The sequence below is a fragment of the Colobus angolensis genome, unplaced genomic scaffold (genome assembly GCF_000951035.1).
Source record: "Colobus angolensis palliatus isolate OR3802 unplaced genomic scaffold, Cang.pa_1.0 Scaffold21, whole genome shotgun sequence".
NCBI classification, from domain to species: Eukaryota; Metazoa; Chordata; class Mammalia; order Primates; family Cercopithecidae; genus Colobus; species Colobus angolensis.
This window is the reverse complement of record NW_012115266.1, coordinates 1,654,590-1,679,380: the sequence shown is the minus strand read 5'-3', so window position 1 is coordinate 1,679,380 and position 24,791 is coordinate 1,654,590. Positions and strand designations below refer to the sequence as shown.

The following is a 24,791-nucleotide window of genomic DNA, read 5'->3' as shown; positions in this document are numbered from 1 at the left end:
GGAGAAAAATGTGGACTGGGTCAGGGCAAGCCCCTCATTACTAGGCATTTCTGTGGAAGCACCGAGACAGTCATGTCATCTGAATGGGGACAGTTTATTGATTTTGTGTTGACTAGCATGAGAGACCACTGGCTTATTTGCTGATGGAGTAAGGTAGGAACTGCTGATTTGAGCCATTGAAGGTCATCACTGCTCAGCTGGACTAGTAAAAGCAAACAAGTATGATTGCTTTTCCTTGCTAGAACAGACCTGGGACCGCATTTCCAGGACCGAGGAGGCTCCTGGGATTAAAATGATGCTTTGATGAGGTGAAAGAGGATATGGTTTATGCTTCTTTTTGCTAGTCTTTTTTAGGGGAATTCTTGCTGTGGACACAGAAACTAACGTTAGGTGTTTATATTTTATTTTGGTATATGTGACAGGCACCATTTTGTAAAGCAGTGAAAAAATGCAGTTTACATTGGTAATGCTTAAGAGAAGATAACTTGATTTTAAATTTGTTTTGTTGGTTTTTTTCTCTCATTTTTATTTAGGGAAATATTGCCTTGTTTGAAGCATGTTGTAAGGAAAGAATACAACAGTTTGATGATGGTGGCTCTGATGAGGAAGATATATGGGAGGAAAAGCACATTGCATTCACACCAGAATCCCAAAGACGATCCAGGTGAAAGATAGTTGGTTATAGTTGTAATTATAGCCAACCTATAAAGAAAATGATTATCATGAGACATACATTGTGTAATCACTAAACGTACATGTTTACGCCAGAAACCAGTGTTTTTTTGTCATGGCCAGAAATGCCCTTGGTGGGAGTTGGTGCTTCCAGTGTGACAGTGATCCGCTTGAAAATACTGCAGGTGTTTAGACACAGTTCATGAGATGCTGTGACCCAGCGTCTTCTGAAGGGGAAATGTGGCAGACAAGCATGGTCACATAGTGCCTTTTACTAAATAAATATTCCCTCACCAGTAATTACAACACCAGTTATGTGTTGTTTCTTGTAAAAGATGGAAAACTTCCCAAAGAAAGGGGAAATTGTTTTTAAAAGTTAATCTATTTGGGGAAGATAGGGTCATGTCAATTGATACATCTGGGTCAATCTAGTACTTTTTTTAATCACCCTTACCACAGGAACCTAAATAAATGTTGCTTCTGTACACAGACAGATCTTGTTATATGAGTATTCGTTATCAGAATCTTCATATTTAAGAGAGAGGAGTATTTGATCAGCAGCTGAACTTTAATTTTTATTTCATTTATTGTTACTCATTTTATTCATTTACTTATAATAAGTAATGTTTTCACATGGCCTAGAATTCAAAGGGAATCAAAGAGTATGCATTGAAAAGTAAAACTGTCTCATCCCTTCTCCCAGCCATCCAGTCCTCTTGCCGGGGAGTCCTTCAGCATCACCTCTCGCTGCCAGTTACGTTACCTCTTGTGGGAATGCTTGTTGCCACAGGTTATAGCAGACTCAGCGGTGGCTTGAGCAAGTGAAGCTGTGTTTGTCTCAGCAGTCCAGACTTGATAAGGGAGTTGAATAAGGCTGTTAGACCAGGCGTCTTTTATTTATTCCTGCTCTCGTCTTGTTGATTTATCTCCTATGATCACAAGATAGCTGCTGTAGCTCCAGAGCCAGACAGCAAAAGAAAAATACCTTCATGGCATTTTTGTTTGTTCATTTGGATAAAGTCCCACTCAGACTTGTTTGCCATCATTTGCTGAGATTTTGGTTCTTAGGTTCAGTGGATTCACCAATGGATTCCTTGCCCACAGCATGACTAATATGTGTGAGGACAGTAATACAGTATGGCCTCACAGAGCACTGTGTGTGGAAGGCGCAGAGAATTTAGTGTGTCGGGGAAGACAGTGTCCTGGGGGAGATGGCACCTGATACCCAGAGGGAACACTGATGACAGAAGGCAGCTTTTATTATTTAACAACTCTATTGAGGCATACTTGACATAAACTGCATTTATTTCAGTTGTACAATGTGGAAATTTCAACATGTGTATACATCCATGAAACCAACATCATAAACTTAACCATCACCCCAAAAAGTCTTCTCATGATCTTTTGTATACCTTCCTCCTTCCTGTCCCCTACAACCATCTGTTTTTTGTTCCATTAGTTTGCTTTTTCTAGAGTTTTATATAAATGAAATCAATACATTATACTTTTTTTGTCTAGCTTCTTTCACTCACCATAATTAATATGAGAGCTATCCGTGTTGTCTAACGGATTAGTCCATTTCTGTTTTGGGGGGCGGGGGCTGGGTCGTATTCCATTAAGAGGATACACTACAATGTGTTTATTCATTTTCCTATTGATGGATGTTTTAGTTGTTTTTGGTTTGAGACGTATAATGTCACTTGAAGATAGATAGTGATGTTAAAGGTGCATACTGTAAACCCTAAAGTAGTCACTAAAATAACAAAGAGTTATTGTTAATAAGCCAACAAAGGAAATCAAATCAAATCATAAAATACAAAAGAAAACAGAAAAAGAACAAAGGAGAGCCTGGACAAACAAAACTGCTGAGCAGCAGGATGATAGAGTTAGTCCTAAATAACCATGTGAAACAAACGATGCAGACACCCTCATTTAAAAGACAGAGATTGGCTGGGCACAGTGGCTCACACCTAGAATCCCAGCACTTTGGGCGGCCGAAGCAGGTGGCCTGCTTGAGCCCAGGAGTTTGAGACCAGCCTCGGCAACTTGGCAAAACCTTGTCTCTACAAAAAATACAAAAATTAGCTGGGCATGGTGGCGTGTGCCTGCTGTGAGGTGAAGCACGAGGATTACTGGGAAGTCGAGGCTACAGTGAGCCAAGATAAAAAAAACAAAAAAAGATGGTCAGATTGGATAAAAAATGAAGCCTAACTAATGCTGCCTATGGGAAATGATTGAAATACAAAGAAACAAGTACTATATAAAAACACAAAAAAGAAAAATATATGTCAACACTAAGAAAAGCCAGAAGGTCTGTATTAATCTCAAAATAGATTTCAAAGGGAAGGGATAAAGAAAGTGATAGATATAACGATAAAGGGGTCAATTCATTCTAAGAGGACATCGCGATTTTAAATGTCTACACAACCTAATGACAGAGCTTCAGGATACACAGAGGAAAAATTGGTAGAGCTGTGAAGAGAAGTAGAGAAGTCCACAGTGATAGCCAGATATCTTAACGCCCCTCTCTCAGTAACTGATGAAATGGTAGGTGCAAATCAGTAAGGCTGTGGAGCACTTGAACACCACCGTTACGTAACTTGTCCTTCTTGCACGTTTATAAAGAATCCTTCCCAACAACCACAGAATTTACATTCAAGTGTGTGAAGTATTTACCAAGATAGACCATAAAGCAAGTCTCAAATTTCAAAGGGTTCAAGTCATTTTCTGACCGAAATGGAATGAAATTAGTAATCAGTAACATAAAGACTTTTGGTAAATCCTCCAGCAGTTTTTTTTTTTTTTTTTTTTTTTTGAGACGGGGTCTCGCTCTGTCACCCAGGCTGGAGTGCAGTGGTGTGATCTTGGTATGCTGCAACCTCCACCTCCCGGGTTCCAGTGGCTCTCCTGCCTCAGCCTCCCAAGTAGCTGGGATTACAGGCGCCCACCACCAGACCTGGCTAATTTTTGTATTTTTAGTAGAGACAGGGTTTTACCACGTTGGCCAGACTGGTCTCAAACTCCTGACCTCAGGTGATACGGCTGGGCGACAGAGCAAGACTCTGTCTCAAAAAAAAAAAAAAAAAGATGCTGGAATCTACAAAAAGACTACTAGAACAATTAAAATGACTTTAGCAAAGCTGCATGATACAAGAGCAATATAATTTTACGTCTTCATACTGCAACGAACAGTTGAAATTGCTAAACAAGCCGAGCATAGTGGTGCATGTCAGTAGTCCCAGCTGCTCGGGAGGCTGAGGCAGGAGGATCCCTTGAACCCAGGAGTTTGAGACTGCAGCACGCTATGATCACACCTATAAATAGTCACTGCATTCTAGCCTGAGCAATATAGACCCCCATCTCTTAAAAAAGGGAGAGAGAGAGAGGGAGAGAAAGAAACTACTAAATAATACTATTCATAGTAGCACCAACACTGTTAACTGTATTAAACATGACTGGGCAGGTGGCTCCTGCCTACAATCCCAGCACTTTGGGAGGCCAAGGCAGGAGGATCTCTTGAGCCCAGGAGTTGGAGACCAGCTCAAGGAACATAGGGAGACCCCATCTCTTTTTTTTTAAAAAGGGAAAACATTTAAATATGTAGGAACAGATCTCACAAAGGATGTCCAAGACTTGTATGCTGAAAAGCCTAAAGCATAGCTCTGAGATAAAGACAACTTCGTAAATGTTTATAAGTAGGAAGACACAATATTGTAATACTAAGCTGCCAGCTCTCCCCAGGTTGAATCTATAGATTCAACACAAACAAAATCCTTCCAGCCTTTTTTGTAGCTATTAACAAGCTGCTTCTTAAATTCATATGGAAATGAAAAGGATCTAGAATAGCCAAAACAACTCTTATAGAGAACAACAAAATTGGAGGACAAACACTACCTTATTTTAAAATTCAATAGTTAAAACAGTATGATACGGGCAAGAAGGTAGGGCATAGATCAGTGGAACAGAATAGAGAGCCCATAAATACAGGCTTATACAAATGTGTGGACAACTGACTGTTGATAGAGGCGAAAGGCGATTCAGTGGAGAAAGGATAGTCTTTTCAACAAATGGTGTGGAACAATCAGGCATCCATATTAAAAAAAGTGAATTGATCCATACCTCTTACTATATAATACATTAACTCAAAATGGATCTTAGACCCAAATGTGAAACATTTGTATAAAACTTCTACAAGAAAACTTAGAAAATCATTGTGACCTTGAGTTAGGCAAAGATTTCTTAGATGTATCACCAAAAGCACAATACATAAAAATAATTTTTTTTTTTTTGAGACGGAGTTTCGCTCTTATTGTCCAGGCTGGAGTGCAGTGGCGTAACCTCAGTTTACTGCAACCTCTGCCTCCCGGGTTCAAGTGATTCTCTTGCCTCAGCCTCTGGAGTAGCTGGGATTACAGCTACCCGCCACCATACCCGGCTAATTTTTGTATTTTTAGTAGACGTGGGGTTTCGCCATGTTGGCCAGGCTGATCTCGAACTCCTGACCTCAGGTGATCTGCCCGCCTCAGCTTCCCAAAGTGCTGAGATTACAGGCATAAGCCACCACGCCCATCCATAAAAGAATAATTTTAGTAAGCTGAACGTCATCAAAATTTAACATTTTCACTCTTCAAATGACACTCTTAATAGAATGAAACGATAAACCACGCACTAGGAGAAAACTTTTGCAAATGACACATTAGGTAAAAGACTGGTATGTAGAGTTAAGAAATCTCTTTACTCAAGAAAAAGACAATCCAGTTTTTAAAAAGCACAAAAGTGTGAAAAGACAAGAAGATATATAGGATGGCAAATAAGCATTTCAAAAGATGCTCAACCTCCTTGGTCATTAGGAAAGCACAAATGAACACCACAGTGAAATGAACATCTCCACCCCTGCGAGAAGGTGGTTCTTAGATTGTGGCCTCCACTTTAAGCAGAGCCCACATGCTCCTGCAGTGGAGGCTTAGTGTGAGGTTGGGCAGCACGCACGCAAAGCTGAGTCTTCCGGGCATCCTGACCACGTGGTGCTCAGGCATATGTGATCCTGCTGAAGCACCATAGGATCTTTCGTTGCTGGGTGACTGTTAGTATTTTCTGGATTTAGCTGGTGGCTGATAAGCAGCATTAAATACTTTGGTCTTTTTTTTTTTCGTAGCTCGGGGAGTACAGACAGTGAGGAAAGTACAGACTCTGAAGAAGAAGATGGAGCAAAGCAAGACTTGTTTGAATCCAGCAGTGCTAACATGGAGGATAAAATGGAGGTGGATCTGAGTGAACGTAAGTGGTTTCATTCTTCAGATCAGCCGCCCTGTCTTGGAATTAGGTACTGCGAACAATTGGCAAAGGAGCAGTTCATAGCATCTGAGATGATTTCTGAAGGAGTGGTTGGGTTGAAGCATATTGTCAAGTGAATTCCTCTTGGAGGTTTTAAGTAGGGATTTGCCCTTGCGAGAGAGAAAACAACTAATCAGAATGCCCAGAACGTGCTGTTTCACATGGTTTGGGAATAGGTGGCAGGAGCTAAGGCCAGAGGCCAGATCAAGAGTTGTATTCTGAAGGTTGTAGGGAGCCCCTGAGGATTTGACTAAGAAGATCATTATTGGATCTGTTTCAAGACATTCATGGCAACAGTAAAAAAATGGACAAGAAAGCGCATAGTAGAGACAGGAGAACCATGAAGACATTGAATTGTTGTTACACGTGAGAAATAATGAGAACTGCGAGATGGGCTCCAGGCAACAGGGAGGTAGGAGGAGGAGACAGGGCAGATGCCCTGATCTGTTGGCTCTGGCATCTGTAGGGTGTTTTGTTGTTGTTGTTTAATGTACAGTTCAAGGCTGGGTGCAGTGGCTCAGGCCTGGCATACAGTAGGAACTGTAGGCCAGGAATTTGAGACCACCCTGGCCAACAGGGTGAAACCCTGTCTCTACTAAAAATAAAAATAAAATTTAAAAAAAGCTGGGCATGGTGGCATACACCCATAGTCCCAGCTACTCGGGAGGCTGAAGCAGGAGAATCGCTTGAACTCAGGAGGTGGAGGTTGCAGTGAGCCAAGATCGTGCTGTGCACTCCAGCCTGGGTGACAGTGAGACACTGTCTGGGGGAAAAAAAAAAAAATCACAGTTCAGTAGTATAGTCACACTGTTGTGTAATAGATCTTTAAAACTTTTTCGTCTTGAACTAAAACTCTGTACCCATTAAACAGTTCCTCATTTCTACTTCCCCAGTCCCTAGCAGCCTCCATTCTACTTTCTGTTTCTCTGGGGTTGTCTAGTCTAGGGCTCTCATATAAATGGAATCATACAGTATTTGTCTTTGTGACTGGCTTGTTTCATTTTGCATAATGTTTTCAGAGTTCATCCCTGCTGTGGTGTATACAGAATTTCCTTCTGTCTGAAGGCTGAATGACATTCTGGAATATTTGGTTCTTTTAGCAGGCTGGGTATGGTGAAGTGACAGGGAGGTAAATAAACACGTGGCTGGATTGTGTGCTGCTGCTGCTGTGATTGTGGGCCGGGGTGTAGGAATAAGGAGGGAGGAAGTGAGCACCCTGGATGAGGTTCGAGTTTGCCTACCTCCTGGGGTTAAATGTGGCCGGGAACCAGGCCTCCTGCTTCTCTGCTCCTTGGGAAAGACTGCTTTTGCATCTTCAGATCTCTGGAGGCACAAGTGGGTAGGGTTGGGGAAGATTCTCTCTCAGGGCTACAGGGCTGCCCCAGAGCCTCTGCCATTTCACCAGTCTCTGTGGCTTCTTTTGGAGGTTTTGTGGACATTTAGAATGGTTTAAAATGTTAACATGGACTCTGAGGAGCTAATCTCCTCAAAGAGATTATCAAAGAGATAACAACAGAAAAGTCATTTGTATGTAATATAATTTAGTTGTAGAGTGGAACTCAGGTGGAATGGTTCCAGAGCTTTGCATACAGTGGGCAGACACAAATATCTGTCAAGTTGACTTTTCGGAGGTTTCAGGTGAGATTTTCAAACATTTAAGCATTTATTCCTTCTGAGCGTCGGTGGAGCCCTATGACACTCACACAGGTAGGTGGGCAAGAAGCGTGGAGCGCACCCTAATTAAATACCTCCTCTGTGCAGGCCTGCCTTTGATTTTTGCTAAGTGAATAGTCATTATGAAATTAAACAGATGAAGTCAAATACCTTGCTCAAAGTCACAGTCAAGCCTGTCTTTAAAATCAGAACATTTCTATTCTACACAGGTACTTCTTAGTCAGTTGTGTCTGGGATAAGCCCTTACATAACTTATACCAGGTTCCCTAGCATTCCTTCTTGCAACCTGGAGATTCCTAATTATGATAATATCCCTGATGGAATGCGGTGGTTCCCACATCCGGCTTGTCCCCAGCAAGGAATGGAGGATTCAGCACTCTGAAGGAAAAGCATGGTGTGCAGTTAGAGTAGATCCACAGAGACCTGACTTCATCAGAAGAGACACATGTCTGAGGAGGTGACATTTAAAGAGAGACCTGCAGATTAGACCCAAACTTGGCCAGCAGGCAGCATAACACGAAGAGCCCCACAGACTGCAGGTGTGCCCAAGCAAGTCCTGCCGCTTCAGCCTGAGGCCAGACCTGGTTCTGTAGGACTTAGGAAGCCTAACTGCAACGCTCTGCAGTGAGCCCGCAGAGTGCGCCAAGGGCGGCCAGACCTGAAGTGGGAAGCAGTAAGGTTGTTTCTAGCTTATTGGAGTTGAATAAACCAACATGTTCTTTTTTTAGAAAAATAACCTTTTTACTTTTGAATAGTTTAGATTTATAGAAACATTGCCAAGATAGTAAGTCCCCATATATCCTTCACTTAGCTTCCCCTAGTTTGAATATAGCTGTGGTACATTTGTCAAAACTAAGAAATTAACATTAATCCCTCTTTGTGTATGTAGCTTTGAATCTCTGTGTAGTATTTCTTTTGGAACAGTTGTTAGAAATGGGAGATTAGAGGCCGGGCGTGGTGGCTCACGCCTATAATCCCAGCACTTTGGGAGGCTGAGGTGGGCGGATCACGAGGTCAGGAGATAAAGACCGCCCCGGCTCACACAGTGAAACCCTGTCTCTACTAAAAATACAAAAAAATTAGCCGGACGTGATAGTCCCAGCTGCTCAGGAGCCTGAGGCAGGAGAATGGTGTGAATCTGAGAGGTGGAGCTTGCACTGAGCAGAGATTGCGCCACTGCACTCCAGCCTGGGCGATAGAAAGAGACTTGGTCTCAAAAAAAAAAAGAAAAGAAAAGAAAAGAAATGGGAGGTTTGAGAATGTGGGGCATTGTTGGAGTGCCCTCCAGGTGGCTGTGCCCTGCCCACCCCTGCCCTCATTGGTGAGAGTGTCTTTCTCCCACAGCTCCAGTCTCTTTTGCTAATGTGTTTTTGATAAATACCTTGTGGTACATGAAACAGCTAAAGCGTTTTCCAAATAAAATTTCTCCCCTCTTTTTAGCACCCAACTGGTCAGCTAACTTTGATGTCCCAATGGAAACTACCCATGGTGCTCCATTGGACTCTGTGGGATCTGATGTCTGGAGCACAGAGGAGCCAATGCCAACTAAAGAGACAGGCTGGGCTTCTTTTTCAGAGTTCACGTCTTCCCTGAGGTGAGTGAACATGTGCTGTCTCTGCACCCTTCCACGGGGGACCTGGGAATGGTCAGGTGTTTGCTATTAACGTGTTCTTCACGTTGACTGACTTCCAGGTTGAATATACTGTCCTCAAAAAGATTAAACATCAGCATACTGACACAGCTCTGTGTTGTAAGAAAAACAATCACCATCTTCCTTTCCTTTCCTCTTGGATTAATTGGAAATGGGAGTAGTTCTTGAACAAAGTAGCTTGGGAGGATGCAGTCCCAGGGAGTTAGCAGGATACAGCAGAAGATGCATCTCCATGGGCTTTTCTGGCTTCACAGAGCTGTCAGGGCAGAATTGAGAACAGGAATGAGGTGAAGCCAAGAAATCCTGACAGGCACAGCACTTCTGTGTGGGGTGTGGCAAGAAAATGCAAAGTGGATCTTGAATTCAGTAGATAATACGAACTTAGAGTTCACTTGCGGCTAGTCCAGTGCTGTAAATTAAGGGCTCCCAATCATTGGTAACTCAGAAGATAGGAAGAAAAACTGTTTTGGGCTGACAATTACTGTCTTAGACAAACCAGAAAATAAGCTGAAACCCACGTTGCTTTGTAGTAACCGTAGTAATAGCGTTAAGTTACTGCTCAGAGGTACAAGTGAGATTTGTGAAAAATGTCTCCAAAATAATGAGTTATTTCATCTACCCTGCTTTTCAATACAGGACATACATTTCACCTCCTCCTTTTTTTGGTCTGTTTATAACCCGAGGATAAGAGCCTTTGGTTACTTGAGGGTGTGATTGAAGCAGCCAGCCTGCTTCTCTTTAGCCTCTATGTGCACGTCTCTGAGTTGGTGGGAGTGAGGGATAAAAGAGGAAGTGTAATGATAATGATCTCCCTCGCCTCCACACCTTACTGCTCAGGCGTGTGATGTTTTTTACTATGTTTCCACAATTCCAACAACAAATATCATTAAGAGGGCCAGTCTCTCCCAGGCAGTGTGGCTCGAAATAAGTAAAGGTTTTTGTAAAACCAGTCAACCCAATAAATACAGTTGCCATTGTACGATGTATGTCTTTGCTGTTCAAGCTCTGGGAGACTCCTAGTGATTATGGTGGGATGAGCGGTTGGGACATGATGAGCCTGTCTAGAATGCTCTACAGAGTCCCTGTCTTACTGCCCTGCTGGCTTAACAGAACATTTCCCTGCCCTTACTCATCTGCTCTTTGAAACAGCTACTGGCACTTAGATCCATGTGTCGTTGCAGTTGGTAACCCAGTGACTCTCACACAGATGCTAATGTCTCCTAACAGAAACTTATTTGTAAAGGCTTATTGTGAATCATGGGGTAACTGAGGATCACTCCCTGCTGCTAATACCTGAATTGTCTCTCTTTTTTGAAAGCACAAAAGATTCTTTAAGGAGTAATTCTCCAGTGGAAATGGAAACCAGCACTGAACCTATGGATCCTCTGACTCCCAGTGTGGCTGCTCTGGCAGCGCAGCCAGAAGGTACGTGCAGAGAGGCCTGGGCACACGGCAGGGTCACATGGGTGCTTTGCCAAACCAGACCTGACTCTCAGGCTCAGGGGCTAGTGGAGCCAGGGAAGTGAGATGGTAGGTCTGATGTCCACAGGGCAGCTGATGAAAGAAATTGTGCCTGCCCTTCTAGACGCGCAGCATGCTGACTCTGGAAAGAGTAAGGGCTCTAAGTTACCAGGCAGGCAGCATGCAGATGAGGAAACTGGGTCTAGAGGAAAGAAGGCCTGAGCCCATAGTACCCAGGGTGAATAAAACTGGAATTAGATGTGTGCAGCTAAGCCTGTGTGTAGTTGTTCCTTGGAGTTTGCTTTGCTCAAACACGTGGGTATATCTGGGTTTGTTTAGAGCTATGGGACTGTTTATTTTCACTTCACCACTGTAAGCAGATTGAATAGTCCTGGGAATCTCTAAAGTTACAGTGGGTTTTCCTGTTACTCTGCCTAGTCACATGTGTTCCTTACACTGGCCCTGAACTGTTTTCACCTTGATGGACAGGGCTTTGGGAGGAGGGGGATGCTAGCAAAGGGAGTGTGATGAGAACTGAAAGGATGTGGAGGGCACGAATCCTGAGGTGGGCGCAAAGAGTGAGTTCTTAGAAAAAGAAATGAGGTGCAGGTAGAGGGTGTGAGAACCCTCCTTCCCGGGGGCCAGGGAAAGGAATAAAACCATTAACTAATGCCGGTTTCATCATTCTCCTGAACATTTGATACAGATTCCCACATTTTCTTCCTCAGTGGTTCTGTAAGTGGGTGCTCTGATCCCCCTTTTCTGGATAAGGAAACTCAGGTTATAGATGAGGTTCCTTGTCCAAGTAGTCTACAGCTAGGAAGTGGTGATGTCGATGTTTGAATCCAGGAAGCCTCACCTCGGCCAGGCTTACCACCTATGTGGCTTCCTATTAGAGAACAAAGAAATGCTCCACCAACACCACCACAAGAAAGTAATTTTTAAAACAAAGAAAAGCAAATAGAGCCCAACTGAGGAGAACAAGCAAGTAGAGGGTAGAATGTGTAACTGCCTCCTGTGCCCCAGACTGGAACAGTTAGGGGCACAAGTGTCTGCTGGGAGAAGCTGTGTACGGAGGTGGACGCTGAGCTGGGAGGGATGTAGGGGACTTGCTAGTCTCTAGTAAAGAAAACCCATGAAGCCCCTCTTTAGTGGGCACCTTTAAGAAGTCCATGCCCATCAAGAATGTGGCCCAGGCACAGCAGGCAGAAGCCATCTCCCTCTTGTTTTCTTCAAACAGTAGATGTCACGTTGGGTAGATGGGTTTGTACAGTGGTGGGGTGCCAGTTCCTTTTTGGACTTACTGTGTGTGACCATCAGCTTACTGTTCTTTTCAGCGCCAGGCAGTGTGGCCATGGAAGCCAGCTCTGACGGAGAGGAGGATGCGGAAAGTACAGACAAGGTAACTGAGACAGTGATGAATGGCGGCATGAAGGAAACGCTCAGCCTCACTGTAGATGCCAAGACAGAGACTGCGGTCTTCAAAAGGTAACCAGGGGTGAGATCCTGCTGGCAGCTTCAGGTTATTGGGAGGATGGTGGGGCAGAAACCTCAAACATTACAATTTTTAATTTGATTCAAATGAATGTTCAGATACTAGCTTGATGTCTTTCTACTGTCTCCGTTAAACACAATAAATCTTAATGAAAAGATGGTGAGTTTAGGCCCCTAAGTGTCTTTCCCCCCATAAATGTGTTCAGAAGACTGTATTTTACATCTAGCAGTTTGATAGAACTATGAGAATTGACAAATCTTTAATCACAGTAGAAATTGGGTTGTGTAGCAGCTACAGAGCATGGCCCATGAAAACCGGTTTCGGTAACATACAGATGATTATCTCTGGACATAATGCAGTCATGAAAATTCAGTAGCAAAATGATAGCTTTAAAAAAAAGTGACACCTAGAAATTAGCCTCCCTTCTAAACTCAAAAAAGGAATTGTAATGGAAATTAAAAACCTAAAACTGAAAGAATAATGGGGAAATGTCTGTCAGAACTTCAGGAATATAGCTAAGCCTGCGCTTAGAGCTTTAGTCCTCCTCTTAGAGAAGAAGAAACGCCTCCCAGCTTTTTACCAAGTCACTAAACAAGGAGCGAAAGAAGAAAACTGATTATGTAGAGACTGATTTCATACATGAGTGTGGATTCTCTAAACTTCTAAGTTAAAAGCTCGCAAACCAAATATAGCAATGTATTTTAAAGTCATGACCAAGGATATGTGCTCCAGTGTGACAATGTAAACACTAATGTGTACATGGTAAAAATTATTCAGAGTGATTCACAGACAGAATGAGAACAGCATTTGATTACAAATTAAAGCTGTTCATGATTTTCTTTGCAGCCTAGGAATAGAAAGCAAGCAGGTGGAACTGATAAGTATCTCTAGAAAATCTAGAGTAGACTTGATTCTCACAGTGAGGCCTTAGAGGTATTCCCTTTAAAGACAAGAACCTGAAAGTGGGACCTACAGTTGCTGTTTGTCTTCAGCACTGTGCTGGTGGCCTTAGCAAATGCAGCATACCAAATAAATAGATAAATGTCATTGTTTATAGACTATGATTTATACATAAAAATTCCAATTGAATCTGTAGAAAAAGATTAATAGAAAAGTTTAGCAAGTTTACTGGAGACATACAAAAATCACTTGCATCCTACAAATCACTACAAGATATTCCATATGTGCCTGTTTGTTTTTAATAAAAATGTAAAACCTTATCTATAACTAGGAATATGACCTTTGTGGGAAAACAGTTTAAAACCTCATTGAATATATTGAAGACCTGAATATAAATACCAAGATTTACCATGTTTATCAATGTGAGGATGTCTTTAGAATTTCTGAACAAGTTAGTCTATGAAATTAATGAAACTGCTATCAAAATCCCAATAGAGATTTTCATGGAAATTGAGAAACTGATTGTAATAGTCATAAAGAAAACCAGAGAGAGCCAGGAATAGCCAAAAATAGAAAAAAAGTGAGGGGCTTCACCATATTAGATATCAAGACTTAGTAAAGCTGGCTGAGTGTGGTGGCTTGCACCTGTAATCCCAGCACTTTGGGAGGATTAGGCAGGCAGATTGCTTGAGCCCAGGAGTTTGAGACCAGCCTAGGCAACAGGGCAAAACCCTGTCTCTACAAAAAATACAAAAATCAGCTGAGTGTGGTGGTGTGTGCCTGTGGTCCCAGCTACTTGGGGGTGCTGAGGTCGAGGCTGCAGTGAGTCGTGTCCCACGCTGCACTCCAGCCTGGGAGACAAAGCGAGACCCTGTCTCAAACAAAAACAAAAACAAAACTTAGTAAAGCTACTGAGATAGTGTGGCTTTGGCAAAGAATTCTACAAAGAGACCCCCTCCACTACATTAGCTTGTTACATGTTAGAATGCTATTATAATTCAGTGAGGAAAGAGTGGACTAATAAATAGTGATTATCCACATAGTAGAAAAATAAAATTAGATATTTTGTCTCAACATAAATATGAAAAGCATGAACTGTACAGCTTTTAGAAGACAACAAAATAGAATATCTTTACAGTTTGGGTGTAAGGCATTTTTTAACCATAAAGGAAAATATTGGTAAGTTTGACTTTAATTTCTAAAAACCCAGAAGACATAAAATGAAAAGACAAGCCACAACCAGTAAAGAACCAGTAGCCAGGATATTAGAAAGAACGTAATATCAATAAGAGTCTAATTTTTTTAAATGAACAAAGGATGCAAACAAGCAGCTGTCTGTGGAGGAAAACAAGGAGCAAACCAAATCCGGAGTAAATGGGACCTGTCAGTTAGAGTAGTAAGTAGATGCTGTTTCATGCTCACCAGTCTGCTAATTCCTATCTTAAGTTGTTAGAGAAAGTAGAAAAAGTACAAAACCTGCCTGGCTCATTTTATGAGGGCAGTGAAATCCGAATTCCAAAACCAGATAAAGATAATTACAGAAAATGATCAGTTCATGCCACTTACAGGCTACTGAATGCAAAAATCCTGTGTAAGGTATTTGCTGACTGGATCCAACAGTGTATCAAAAATAATTTTTAATGATTAGTTAGGGTTTTATCCTGGAAGGCAAGGATGGCTCAAAGTCAGAGAAATCTGTCAGTTTAATCTCCATATATGGTATTAAACAGAAAGTCATTTGATTTTTTTGGATAAGGTTCCATAGCTATATATGATTAAAACTCTGAGAAAACCAGTAACAGAAGTGAATTTATTCTCTGCCTCCTGGTCTCAAGCCATCCTCCCACCTCAGCCTCCCAAGTAGCTAGGACTAGGACTATAGGCACACGCCACCATGCCCAGCTAATTTTTATAGGTTTTTTTTGTAGTGACGGGGTTTCACCATGTTGCCCAGGCTGGTCTCAAACTCCTGAGCTCAAGCAATCCACCTGCCTCCACCTCCCAAAGTGCTGGGGTTACAGACGTGAGCCACCGCACCCAGCCATGAATTTCATTAACTTGGTATAAGTTTAAATACCAATATCAAAGTGCTACAGCAAAACTTATACCTAATGAGGAAATTTTAGATGCATTCACTTTAAGACAAAGACCAAATAAGGATGTCCATTTTCACTGCCAGTGTTAGGCAGTCCTGGAAGGAAAAGGAAATAGAGTTATAAGTAAAGATCAGGAGGAAGTGATAAAACTGTTGTTCTTTGCAGGTGGTAATGATTACCTACAACTAAGTCAGTAGCAAACTTGTAACTAATAAGAATTCAGTAAAGCTGTTGAGTAAGAAATCAGTTTTAAAAATTAGTAGTCTTTTTCTTCATCAGTAGTAAGCAACCGGAACCTATAATAAAAAGCAAGGTATTATTCCAAAACACATCAAAATATAAATTATTCAGGAATGATCTTAACCCAAGTCTCTATAGAGAAAACTTGAAGAAATCTGGACAAGTGGAGACCATGGCATAGCTTAGTGCTGCAAAGACATCTGCCATCTTGAAGTTAGTGTTTAACACAGTCTCAATCCAAATTTCAGTTGGAATTTTAGAAGGAACTTAATACTCTAAAACTTATATGGAAAAATAAAGGTTCCCAAATTGCTTAGAGGTAATCAAAAGGGAAGACTGAAAAAGAGACTTGCCCTGCCAGATACTCAGTCACACTGCAAAGTCACAGTGATTGGAACAGTTTTGATATTAGCGTCCAAACGGGTCCAGGTGTCAGTGTGATGAAATAGAGGGATTAATAATGGGGAGGGGAGAGGAACAGCTGGCTTACCAAAAGGAAAAGTCAGGGGAGATCCTAAAACAGCTCCAGCTGGATTAAAAGACAATAAGAAAAACATATGCAGTGCTTTCTGTGCACCAGGCCCTGCTCTCTACACACTTCATGTGTGGTAACTCCTGGATTATTCTTAGGAACCCTATAAGATAGGTACTGGGATTATTATCCCTGCTTTCCAGGTGAGGAAACTGAGGCACTAGAGTTAAGTGATGTGGCCGGAGGCCAGAGTCTCATGATGGTTAAGGAAAGAAATAGAGAATGTCTTCTTAACCTGTGGGCAGAAAAGGACTTCTGTATCTATCTATCTCATCTGTCTGTCATCTATCTGTCTGTCTGTCTGTCTATCTTATCTATCATCTGTCAGTCTGTATCTAATCTAGATTTTTTTTTTGAAGACGAGGTCTCGCTCTGTTGCCCAGGCTGGAATGCAGTGGTGTAATCATAGCTCACTGTAACCTCCAACTCCTGAGCTCAGGCAGTCCTCCCGCCTCAGCCTCCCAAGTAGCTGGAACTACAGGTGTGTGCCACCACTCCTGGCTTAATTTTTTCGTTTGTTTACTTTTTTATTTTTGTGGTCCAGACTGGTCTCAAACTCCTGGCTTCAAGTGAGCCTCCTTCCTTGGCAGGACTTCTTTAAAAAAAACAGAAAGCCTTCAAAAACAGAAACTATAATGCAAAGAGTTGAGTTAGACTATATTAAAGTTAAGAATTTCTGGCTGATAAAATGCTGCAGACAAAATTAAGAGGCTGATGGCAAACTGAAAAAACAAATCTGTAGTAGCTAAATCAACAAGAGACATTAAATATTCAAGGACTTCCTGTAAACTAGTGAGAAGAAGAAAACCCAAATCAGAAAATTAGGAAAAGATAACAGTTTATAGACAAATCTTAAAAGCTTAAAAAAAAAATGCTCAAAACTCAACAGAATTATAAATGATAACAATATAGCACTTGATACTCTTCTTATGTGAGCAGCAGTTAAAGGTGGATAATCCTGAGTGGTGGTGGGCTGCAGCCTGCAGGGCTCTGGTGGCCTGCTGGTGAGGAATACAGACCGGGGCAGTCATTCTGGGTAGTAGCCCGGGGTTCTTTGTAGGTAGAAAAATGGCCTACAGCTCTCCACTCCTGGGTGTCAAGTACTGAGAAATGCCCCGACAGGTCTGCCGGGGCCATGGACAGTGATGGTCGTCACAGCACCCTGCATGGAAGTGTGGAGGTGGAGGGCAGCTGTGGTTGGGAGAAGCCACGCAGAGTGGTAGGTGCATGCCACGGGTGCTGTGCCACAGTCAGCGGGGACAGTGGGTCTCCCCAGCTGGCTGAGTTAAGAGGTAAATACAATGAGACGTAGGGTTGAATCCATCCCAGTTAGCGACTCAGAATACACACATGTTATGACTATATATTTTTTAAAGAATTAGAAACACATTAGTTGCTTTGAAGGGAAAGGAGTGGAGAGTGGGGATGAAGAAGAGTAACTTAAGAAGGGACCAGCTAATTCAGATGATCACTAAATCATACGATTTTCACTCCTTTTCCTACTTGGAACTATCTGGAAATGACCCAAGAAAACATCCTAGTGAGGTTTTTCATAAGCAAAATCCAGAGCAGAATCAGCTCTGAGTGATGGACCTTTCCCCGAGGAACCTCTAACTGACCTTTCACTCTTATTAGTGCCGTTTCAATGGTGTAAAAGGGGACTCGCAGACTGAATAGGCAGAGTCCAAATTTCTAGCCCACAGAGCTGAGGAAAGTGTCTCTTGTGTCTTTCTCCACCAAGAACCATCTCAGGGGGAAAAACAAACCTCCTGGGTCTCGTTTTCCCCAAATCCTCTGTGCCCTTAGGGTCAGCTCTTGGCCCCCACTTTTCCCTCGTGGCATTTGTGCTTCTTACACGGTGTTCAAGGGCAACTCGAGGAGCGGTGAAATCCGATGCAGTCATCACGGTGACCTCCTCATGTGACTGAGACTTCCTGCCGGCAAGCTGATGGGGTCTGTCTTGCTGCTTTAATGGTGGGCTTCGCCCCAAAAGCAAAGTGCTTTAACTAAAGACTCATTCCTTCAAACAGGTTCTTTGACACCTTCACCGAGTCTGCAGTTTTGCTTACGTGCAGTCGTGGACATATTATTCCCCCAAATTCCTCATTTCTAGGAGTATTCTGAAACTCTTGTACATTTCTTTTTCTGTTTTGCACACTGGGCTTCAGAGTGTTGAAATCCTATCGGTATGTACAGTGTTATGGGACCATTCTTTATCAGACGCCAGCCACATCACATTGTCCCTCTTTTGGTTCCCACCTGTGTGCAACCCTTTCCTTTTGTGATTCCCCAGTCACTGTCTGTGGTCCCTGTGATCATGCACCCTGCGCATGCTCGGTCCCAGGACGCTTTGCCTCTGTGGCAGTCATGACTCCAGAGCCATCTGCATGTGACCTCATCCTCTGGTGCCTAGGTGCCGGTCCCTAGGGTGTTTGATGTGCCTGTCATCCTCTTTACTGCAGTGAGGAAGGGAAACTGTCTACCTCTCAAGATGCTGCTTGTAAAGACGCGGAGGAGAGCCCCGAGACTGCAGAGGCAAAGTGTGCCGCGCCCCGACCTCCCAGCAGTAGTCCCGAGCAGAGGTAACCACCCGCCTCCTCAAACCCACCCTGGCCCTGCCCCGACCTTGTCTGTTACTTCCTGGGAGTTGGAAGGGGACTAGCGGGGTTGTTTACAGCTGTGCTCAAGTCTTCGGCCACTGACCTGGCAGGACAGGGTTTTCTCAGTCCTTACTGAGCTGATTCCGACTGAACTGAGATCTTAGAAACAGCAGTTCCTCTCCTTAGCACAGAAGCTGAAAACCAGTTTTTAGAGACTCTTTAACATCACTTGCTCTTTTAGAAGTGGCTCTGAACAGAGGGGTCTCCTCTCCCTTGTCGATGAGGTAATGAGCTGAGGGTAGCATTGAGCCCCTTCAGGACTTGAGTTCTCAGTGGCCCCACTAAAGTCATGCAGCTGCCAGGCACATGCAGACCGTAGTGCCTGTTTGCCCACAGTCCTGCCTGTGACACAAGGAGAACTTGCTGGAGGTCATTTCATACATGTAGCTAAATAATTCTTAGTGTTTAAGTGACTTCCTGTAATCTTAAGTATGAAATGCCCACTCTCAGAGCTGTGTCACTTGGAATGTGATGTTTTGTTTCTAGTGACTCTTTGCTTAGCCTGAGCCAGTGGTCTGAAGGGATGGGCCAGTCTAAGCCTCAGCTGCCTGGAGTCCATGCCAGGCCCTTAGCAAGACTGAGCATGGCCCAAAGATGAGGCTACGCCCCTGGTCCACAGGAAGCTTTGTTCAGCACTTCCCACAATTAACTTCTGTGAGCACATGTAGCTCAGATTGTGTATTCCTTCCATAAGGAACAAAGTGACCTTTAAAGCTATTTCACAGAAGTTTTAATCCCCCACCCCCACCCCATCCTCCCCGAAATCTTGCTGGCATTGTGTGAGAGCATAACCAGTGGGAACCAGCAGGGAGCACTCTTTGTTGGTCCAAAATCCTGTGTTCACAGTGTAGTAAGCTGTTTGTGTTCCTCCTGTGGAAATCGTAGCCAAAATAAAGCATTTGTTTTTGTGATTAAAAATTTTTTTTGCATCTAAAACAAATTAAGAACTGTTTGAGCATGTTGGCTCTAGCGAAGGCTTTAGGGGGAGGAGGCAGGGTAGCCCTCTAGCACTGGGAAGTCACCTCAACTCTGCTGCTAAGGATTGGGCAAGTCACTCTTTTTCTTGGGGTTTTCAATGTGTTTTTCTAATGGTCCTTTATAGGTCTAATTCCCAATCAATTGTGTCAGCTCTGTGATTTCTACCTATACATTTCCTTTATATTGAGGGCTGTATAGGAGGCAAGGTCATCCAGGTCCGTCCCAGTTTGGGGAGTTGCTTCAGGGGAATATTCTTAGTGTTTCTGTCATAAGGATGCACAAAGCTCTGGAGTCATTTCCTTGGCTTTCCAGAGCACAGAAGAATCGTCGGCGTAAGGGGAAACCACTTGCTCTCCTGTGGCTGGGAGTGCCTGCTCTGAAGAGCCCTGCCCTAACCTGCAGGGCCAAGGGATGGAGGAAAAGGTGGGGTGAGCCAGTGGAAGAAGAGGGGCATCACTCGGGTTCATGCCTTTGTCCATCTGTCTTTCTTCCATCTGACACACATTTGTGTGTGGTGGCCACTGGTCTAGGCCAGTGCAGCACACGGACACCCAGTAATCTCGGGGCATACTGGAGGCACGTTCATGAAGAAGCCAAGAAGCCACGAAGAAGGGACAGGGGTCCATGTAAGCTGGGGTGCGGGAGAGAGGATCTCTGAGAAGGTGACATTGGAGCAGGCATTAGGGCAGACCTAGAGTGCGTCCTAGATTGCACGTGTTCTAAAGCGACGTATGACAACATGGGAGATAGAAGCTCGCCCGTCTTCCCTGTGTGGTTCCCGTCCCAGCCAGATAATTGCACTGCAGTTCCTTGGATTGGCAGGCTCACTGTTTACTGTCACACTTAAAGATCTGCATTGCCACATGATCTCACTTTTCACAACTGTTTTATCAAGCATGTTCTCTGTGCTTCCGGTGTGCTAAGCATGCCGCGCACATGATGTCCTTACTTCATATGTATACTAGTGAAGCTCTGTGGCGTGTGATGAGAGGGTTATGTTCCCTTTTTACAGAGGAGAAAACACAACTGAGAGGTGCTAAAAAATCTACTTATAAGATCATTCAGTTTGTTAAGTGAAGGCAGGTTATATACCGGTTATGTCTGGTTCTAGAAGTCTCGGTTCCTATGTCTCTCATACATGGAGCCACCATCAGATGGAAGTGAGCAGAGTGGATTGTGTGTGCAGAGCTAACTGCTTGGCTCACTGTATAACCAGCAGCTGTAAGGCATGGAAAGCATTCTAGCTGTAAATTGTGAATGCTAATGGAAAAGTGCTTGTGGGCATCCCAGGTACAGCCCTAAGCACCCTTTCCCAAGTCTGCTTGATACAATTTTGGTTAAGCCTTCCAGAATATGTTATATATTCAAGTTGTAATTTTGGCAGGAAGGCAAAACCTGGACACTTTGTTATATACTGTCCCACCTGTTACTCCCTCCCAGTTTTGAGCCTGACATTTGCTTTGCGGGAACATGTTCTTCAAGCGGAGACCTTTTTTTTCCAGTAATTTGTTTTATTTGCAAACCTTTTCTTTCATTTTCTATCCCCACCCCCCCACCTTTCCTAGTAGCAGAATCCTGTTTCCAAGTGAAATAGTATGTGGATTCCAGTATGTGGGTCACATAAAAGTGTTCTTGAAGGAGGGGTGAGCACATAGCTCCTGCAGGCTCTGGAAGCCACAGTTTGCACCCCACTGACCTAGTCTCTCCCTGTGCTCCTCGAGGCCGCGGTGGGGCGGTTTTCCCAGCGCATTTGCTCTGCTGCAGCCCTTGCCAAATGCCTGCTTACCTGGTGATGAGGCTTAGATGCCACTCAGATTTTTCTAGAGCTTGATCTCCATTCATTTACATGTCATTTTATTAAAAACTATTAAGTTCAAAACAATATTAAAATAAGCTGTCCCTGCCCTTGGGGAGCTCAGCGAAACGGGTTTTGTTTTTCATATTTCTGCCGCAAGTACCTCTGATGCCTGTCTGTTGCTTCCTAGGACTGGCCAGCCAAGCGCACCGGGTGACACTTCAGTGAATGGCCCTGTATGACGGGTGACGTCTGCTGCTGCTGACTGAGGACTGCAGACCGCCACCACTCAGGGGCTCTGGAGGGCCAGCTGGAGCCCACCAAGCTGTCACTGCTGCACTCGCTCTGCAAGGGATCAGGACCAGCAACCTTTATCTTCTAGATTCTAAGACATTGTACAGAGACATTCAGAAGTGTAAAAATATCGCACATTGACAAATACCAAGAATTTTTGCGTATGTTTATATTGTATTGTTCTAAATAATGGGTAGCCTGTGAAATAAGATCTTGCCACCCATGTAATAATAGTAGTAATACTATAGTTAAAATGGCTGTAAGAATAGTTTTATAAAAGTGGATACACAGATCTATTGTATTTGAAACATAACTATTTGACAATTATTAGTGTGACCAAAGTATTAGGCGGTTTTCATACATTTTTCACCTTGTACAAAATTATGAATTCATTTTTCTTCCAGGCTGGCAAGGAGTTGTAGAATGAAAAGGCCCTCTAAGTGTTATTTTGGTTGTTCTAACTTACAAAAGTGATTTTGAATAAGAAATATTTGGTGTTCTTTTTATAACCAGTTTTCGATTGATAATTGTTTTCTGTATTGTTTAAAATGGATCAAAAATGTAAGTCTATTGGTAGAGATTAAGTATTTATTGCTACATCATAGTTGATAAATTGATGTTATTGTAAAGCCATATGTTCTGTTCAAGTCTTGTTTGCTTGAAATGATTATTCCTACAAGTGAAACACTAGACTATTTGGAGTGTATATGGCTTGTGTTTGGGGTTTTGTTTTTTTTTTCTTTTTTTTTTTGGCTTTTGTTTTTGTTTTTTGTTTCGTTTGGTAGTTCATCTGCCTTTTAACCCATTCACCAAAATTTACCTTGTTAACAAGCATCACCAATGAACATTTCAGAGCAATCTGCATATTTAACAGACCTAAATCCTATTAGGCAAGTCAGTTGAAAATGCTCGTGCTGCTAATGGAATTAGAGTGCGTTCATTTTACAGGCTAGTATTTTAAAAGTAGAAATCAAAATCTGGCACCGAAGCATGCTAATTGTTTACTGTACCTTGTGAGGTTTTCACTCATAAATTTAAACCAGTGTATTTTTTTAGAACTGGTTTGTGTATATATATAGTGATTATGGATACTAATTCAATGTAATTTATAATTTTCTATGTCAATATAAAAATACATCATAGCCTTCTCAAACAGCTGAAGCAATATATTGTATATTGCCATATTGTCTGGTGAAAGGGTTAAATTACTTCACCTCTTGCACTTTTAGATGCAAATCAGTTTTTCATTTCTGTAATAGAAAATTATTCACGTATTTTTACATCATTTGTTTTTCCTGACCAGTATTTAAAACCAAAAGGATATTCTGAAAAATGGCCAACAATTTTTTTAGAAATAGCATCCCAAGCAGCGTGCCTAAACATTACATTGCATATGGAAATAAAAGAATCAAACGTCTAATGCCTTATTTCTGATTTCCTTTTTCATTTGAAGTGGTGTAGAGACTCCAGCACTCACAGGACAGTGGAGTCAGCAGTAAGCCCTGGGACAGGTGGCAAGAGTGGCTCCCTTGACCTTTGCACGCCTCCTGAGGAACCCACTTTCCCGGGTGAGCTCCTCTCTGAAGAGACTGTCCTCGGGCCGCCTCTGGAATCAGCACTGCCAGAGGACAGGGCTCCTCCTGCTTGCCTCAGGACTGCCTGACTTGCATGGCATTGGACTTCGGGAATTGCTGGTAGATAACATGCTCTGGTCTCACCTGGTGGCAAGCTTTGCCAGCCCTGGCCAGGGTTTGGCTCCAGTGGTGGCACATGTGGCCTCCGTGGTATGGACATGGTGGCTTCTGCATCCCACCGTGGCCTCCATGTTATGGACCAGGTGGCTTCTCCATCCCACCATGGCCTCCGTGGTATGGACCTGGTGGCTTCTCCATCCCACCGTGACCTCTGTGGTATGGACCAGGTGGCTTCTCCATCCCACCCAAGGTAACAGTGTCTCGCTTCACCCACTGGCTGCTAGTGAGGGAGCCTCTGGGACTTTTCTTTGGGGCAGCATTTTGTTTTGTCTTTCGTGGCAGGGAAAGGGTGTGATGATGGGGAGGACAGTTCTTTTGGAGGTTGGAGGGGCCAAGCCAAGGACAGGAGTGAGTGTGCCCTCATTTTGTTTCTACTTTAATTCTGTGTGTCGGCCATACTGAATTATGAGACTAACAGATGTCTACAATACAATACCTGTATTCAAAATAACAAAAATAAAGCCTGATTCTTTGTTTCTAGAAATCTCTTGTACCTTGCTTGGGCTTTTAATGGGTTGATGTGTCCTGCCATTAGGTCCCGTGTTACACTAGGTACTGTGTGAGAAAGACTGCACTGCACTGTGTGAGACTGGCCTCTGGGATCAGGGGCTCATCCTCCCCACTGCAGTAGCCCAGGTGCCCAGAAGAGGCAGTGCCTGACACTGGTGCTGAGTCTTGGGACGGCTTCAAGGGTTCCTCTGGAACCAGGTGGTTAACTTTATGTGCAGCATGCCCCACCTATGTTGTTTGGCTTCCAGCCCAAGTCACACTCAGGTGCTCCATAATGATTCTTCAGATGCGATGCTTATTACATCTCCTTATTTTGCATTTTCCCTTCACCTATTTGCTTAAAAACATGTTCTCTAGCCATTACCTCCTAGCAGGTCCTCTGCACAGCCTTTTGCTTTCTGGGCACGCACTCATCCCTGCGTGCCTGGGCCCATAGGCATCTCACACGGCACTGAGTACACACCTCTGCGTGCCTGGGCCCACAGGCATCTCACTCTGAGCTGTCTGGGCACACACCTCTACATGCGTGAGCCCATAGGCATCTCACTGGCAATCGTGTAACCAGGCCATGAGCTCTCCAGCCAGGTGGCTCATCACAGCCCAACTCAGCCACTTATGATGGTGTGACCTTAGGCAGGTCTTTGTCTCAGCTTTTTCCGTCAGGTGAGGAAACAATAGGAACAAGTTCAAAGACTAGAATAGCTTTTTACTTACGGTAAATGTTTAGTAAACATTAGCTAACTTG

The 24,791-nt window shown here is 43.3% G+C and overlaps 1 protein-coding gene across 2 annotated transcripts in view; it reads left to right on the top strand.

Moving 5' to 3' along the window:
• The window catches only part of PPP6R3 (protein phosphatase 6, regulatory subunit 3), a 163,063-nt gene extending 139,043 nt beyond the window's left edge, over nucleotides 1–24,020 (top strand). The window contains exons 18-25 of one of the 2 annotated variants that reach the window (XM_011942319.1): nucleotides 5,828–5,949; nucleotides 9,121–9,274; nucleotides 10,650–10,756; nucleotides 12,130–12,280; nucleotides 18,224–18,241; nucleotides 18,518–18,637; nucleotides 21,679–23,574; nucleotides 23,659–24,020. In XM_011942319.1, the coding sequence (XP_011797709.1) occupies nucleotides 5,828–5,949; nucleotides 9,121–9,274; nucleotides 10,650–10,756; nucleotides 12,130–12,280; nucleotides 18,224–18,241; nucleotides 18,518–18,637; nucleotides 21,679–21,730 (724 nt within the window). In that variant the 3' untranslated portion in view covers nucleotides 21,731–23,574; nucleotides 23,659–24,020. The remainder of the gene's footprint in view (nucleotides 1–5,827; nucleotides 5,950–9,120; nucleotides 9,275–10,649; nucleotides 10,757–12,129; nucleotides 12,281–18,223; nucleotides 18,242–18,517; nucleotides 18,638–21,678; nucleotides 23,575–23,658) is intronic. The other variant, XM_011942320.1, reaches the window with a different exon arrangement.
• The last annotated feature ends 771 nt before the right edge of the window (nucleotides 24,021–24,791 follow it).